This window comes from Phaethon aethereus (assembly GCF_964289735.1).
Source record: "Phaethon aethereus genome assembly, chromosome: 12".
Classification (NCBI taxonomy): Eukaryota; Metazoa; Chordata; class Aves; order Phaethontiformes; family Phaethontidae; genus Phaethon; species Phaethon aethereus.
The window spans coordinates 24269841-24273963 of record NC_138588.1 but is presented as its reverse complement, the minus strand read 5'-3'; the positions used below and the strand labels follow the sequence as shown (position 1 = coordinate 24273963).

The 4123-nt window shown below is 50.6% G+C and overlaps 1 protein-coding gene across 1 annotated transcript; it reads left to right on the top strand.

Annotated features, from left to right (window-relative positions):
* Window positions 1-1453: 1453 nt before the first annotated feature.
* Window positions 1454-2271, top strand: LOC309409219 (olfactory receptor 14C36-like; the record flags this gene model as incomplete). Its single annotated transcript, XM_082005334.1, has 1 exon — window positions 1454-2271. The coding sequence occupies exon 1, from the start codon at window positions 1504-1506 to the stop codon at window positions 2269-2271; it is 768 nt and encodes a 255-aa protein (XP_081861460.1). The 5' UTR covers window positions 1454-1503.
* Window positions 2272-4123: the final 1852 nt, after the last annotated feature.

Genomic DNA, 4123 nt, shown 5'->3' with positions numbered 1-4123 from the left:
AGAGAGACCTTTGCATGGTACCAGCTTAAACTTAGCACTGCTTTTCTTACCCACACCAGGAACACATTTGCTGAGCTCTGCCATGAGGAACATCACCATAAATGCGCCTCCCTAACTTCCTACTAGTCTTTTTCTGATGCCTCTTCTTATTGCAGGCAGTGGCAGATGCACAGACAGGAAAACATCTAGCTTCTCAGATCAGCTGAAATATAAAGGATGTTTAGAAGTCCTTGAGCACTCCAAAGCTGGAGAGGAGCAAATGAAGCCCAGAGGTGAAGTAGGGACCCAAATTACCAGTGTCCTGGCATCATCCTTCTGCCTTCCAGTTCCATCATCTGGCTTGGGCTGAGGTCAGTCTAAAGTCCCCACTGGGCTGCTGCCCTGCCTTATCTTCAGAGACCCTTCACAGCAACCTAGACCTTACACTTGGGCTTGCCATAAGCTGATGCATAAAGTATATGGGAAACTAGAAAGCACTTGCTGTAATGCATGGCCAACTGCTGTTGCCCAGCCTTGCCCCCAGAACTTCACAAGAGCCCCACAAGTGAGCTTGGACTGGTTTTCTCTGAGAGGATTGTCTCTGCCAGCCCTAGGTTTAACAAAAGTTACACACAATACAATTTCATGAACAATAAAACATTTCTTAACTCTATGCTAAGTCCAAGCTGCATCTAATGATGTCCACCATCCACAAAGGATAGCTGTACAAGAACTTTTTTAGGCAGAGAGATAGGAAAGGCCAGATAAAAACACAATGGAGTAGATTAAAGTGGGGAAGTGGCTGAAGAAGCCTGGTGCTCCCCACTCCTTATACATAGTGCCATCATCCCTCCCGAATGGTGTCATGGAGAGGGAGTCTGGGACCCTGTGTCAGGTCGTGCACTGAAGGAAGCATGACCCAGCAGCTGGGTGAGTTGAGACAGTCTACATGTCCTTGAGACAGTCTACCCCACCCATCCCCTAAACATCAGCCCTAGGCCTGGCCCTTTGTACCTTTTATTTCCAGCCCTGGCCAGTCACCATGGTCCGGGTTTGGGCTGATCATCTGAAAAATGTAAACATCAGGACTGGCTTCTGCCCCCACCATCCCATGATCCCACTGCTGCAGAGCAGGGCCAACTCCTCTGGAGGCGTTGCTCCTTATGGCACATTCAGCCAGCACAAGCCAGAACTCCAGCCATGCAGATGAAGGAAGGTCTCCTAGAAGAGGAAAAGGGAGGCATATAGCAGGGGGAAGTTCTTTGTGAAATGCCTTTGATTTTGCTCAAACAAGACTCTCCTAACCTTTTACTGTCTTTTCCTCCTTGAACAGTGCTGCATGTGCAGAAGCAGCAAATGTCCAATGGCAGCTCCATCACAGAGTTCTTCCTCCTGGCATTTGCAGACACACAGGAGCTGCAGCTGTTGCACTGCTGGCTTTTCCTGGGCATCTACCTGGCTGCCCTCCTGGGCAACGGCCTCTTCATCACAGCCATAGCCTGTGACGACCGCCTCCATACCGCCATGTACTTCTTCCTCTTCAACCTCTCCCTCCTTGACCTGGACTCCATCTCTACCACTCTCCCCAAATCCATGGCCAATTCCCTCTGGGAAACAAGGGCCATTTCCTACTCAGGATGTGCGGCCCAGGTCTTTTGCCTTCTCTTCTTGATTGCAGGGGGGTACTGTCTTCTCACCGTCATGGCCTATGACTGCTATGTTGCCCTCTGCAAACCTCTGCACTACAGGACCCTTCTGGGCAGCAGAGCTTGTGCCAAAATGGCAGCAGCTGCCTGGGGCAGTGGTTTTCTCAAGGCTATGCTTCCCACTGCCAATACATTTTCACTACCGCTCTGCCAAGGCAATGCTGTGGACCAGTTCTTCTGTGAAGTCCCTCAACTTCTCAAGCTCTCCTGCTCAGAATCCTACCTCAGAGAAGTTGGGCTTCTTGTGATTAGTCTTTCTGTAGCTTTAGGGTGTTTTGTTTTCATCGTGCTGTCCTACGTGCAGATCTTCAGGGCTGTGCTGAGGATCCCCTCTGAGCAGGGACGGCACAAAGCCTTTTCCATATGCCTCCCTCACCTGGCTATTGTCTCCCTGTTTGCTAGCACTGCCACGTTCACCTACCTGAAGCCCCTTTCCATCTCCTCCCCATCCAAGGATCTGGTGGTGGCAGTTCTATATGCAGTGGTACCTCCATCAGCGAAACCCCTCATCTACAGCATGAGGAACCAACAGCTGAAGGATGCCATTAGGAAGGTGATTTCATGGATGTTTCTCAGTCATTCATGATGACTTTCCCATCACTCTCTACAAATGACTGCCATTCTAGGCCTATGCTTTGTTGTTTTTAATTTTATCATGATTAGTATTAGTATCATTATTGTTATGCTAAATATCATGATCATAATTGCTATCATTCTCATTTTGTAGTAATTTTTGGTTATTATGCTCCTACAGAAATGTTTGCATTCATCTCACTTCTGAGTTATTAACCTGCTCTGTCTCACCTGGAGCCTGTATAAATATATATCCAGCAATGGGTCAGAGCTGACTCCCTCCTAGCATCTCTGTAATAAAAATGGATCTCCCGAGCGCAGTGCCTGGAGACTCAACTTGTCTTCCAAGGCTGGTGCCAAGAATAGGCATGAGCAACTGCACCCCAAAAGGGCCTGTTGCTCCACGGGTTCAGGAGCAAACAGCTCATTGTCATAGTGTGACCTGTTAGAGATCAAGAGTTGGATTAGGAGTTGGATTTAGACACCTGTTGGTGTCTGGTACCAGACAGTGGAGATGGTGAATGTTCACTGAGGTACATACCCAGGGGTGTTCAAATGTGACATGTGGATCATGTGCTTAAGCAGGGGTGTCTGGAGCTGCTTGGAGAGCCCAGGGGATCTCCATGTACTGTGTGTGCCTGTGGTTGGCGGTGAATGAAACCGCACAAAGTGGTGGAGTCACCCAAAGGGAAAGTGCTAAATCCAGGTATCTGCAGGGAAATAAAAGCTCTGCAATCCCAGAGGGGGCAGTGGGGACCCAGCAGCCACAAGGAAGGGAGGCTGGAGAGTGATTTATGTCACCCTCAGGCAATGGCTGAACATATCTAGTGTCCTTGGAAGTACACCATAGTCCATTAAAACACCTACCTGTGAAGGAGGATTAGCAGCGGTGATACCCATCCAGCTTGAGGCCATATGAGTAGTATCAGGAGGGGGCCAGGAATGTCCAGCCAAATCAGAGGATGGATGGGGAGATGGATGGGTCAAATGGGGAATGACCTGTTCTAGAAATTGTCTCAAATAGAAAAATGCTAGTATTCATCTAATCCAAGGCAACATCTGGACTGTGGGTACCCTAAAGCATGGTCATGGTGCAAAGACAGAAGTCTGCCGTTCTGGTGCTCCGCTAGGCCTGGGAAGTGGCTGAAGAAGCCTGGTGCTCCCCACTCCTTATACATAGTGCCATCATCCCTCCCGAATGGTGTCATGGAGAGGGAGTCTGGGACCCTGTGTCAGGTCGTGCACTGAAGGAAGCATGACCCAGCAGCCGGGTGAGTTTCCTGCTGTCCCTCAGTCCCTCTGCCTAGCACATGTCCTTGAGACAGTCTACCTCACCCATCCCCTAAACATCAGCCCTAGGCCTGGCCCTTTCTACCTTTCATTTCCAGCCCTGGCCAGTTTCTACCTTTCATTTCCACCACCATGGTCCGGGTTTGGGCTGATCTTTGAAGTGCGACTAGCCCCGTCTGCATCGGGGGAGTGTCCAGCCCTTCCCTCGCTCACACATGCCCAGGCCCTGGCAGAGCTCAGAGCAGGACTGTCTGTGAACCCCTGCATGGGACAAAAGAATTTCCCACCAGCCTGAGCTGAGTCTGGGCAGGGATCGAACACTGGGCACGCTATGAAAGCAGAAGGGGTGTGGGGGGACGAGGCACTGAGGACTCTTGTACAGAGCATACCAGGGGCATGTGTTCCCACCTCTGAATGGACCCTGCACAGTAAGGCACTGGCACAGTAGGGCTGTGGGGCTACATGTGGGGCAGTGGGGCAAGGCTGGTGCCGGGATGGGAGTACTACTCACCAGTGCTGCGTAGAGGTGAAGGGTCATCACCTCCTTCACCCTGCTGGCAACACCCTTCCCGATG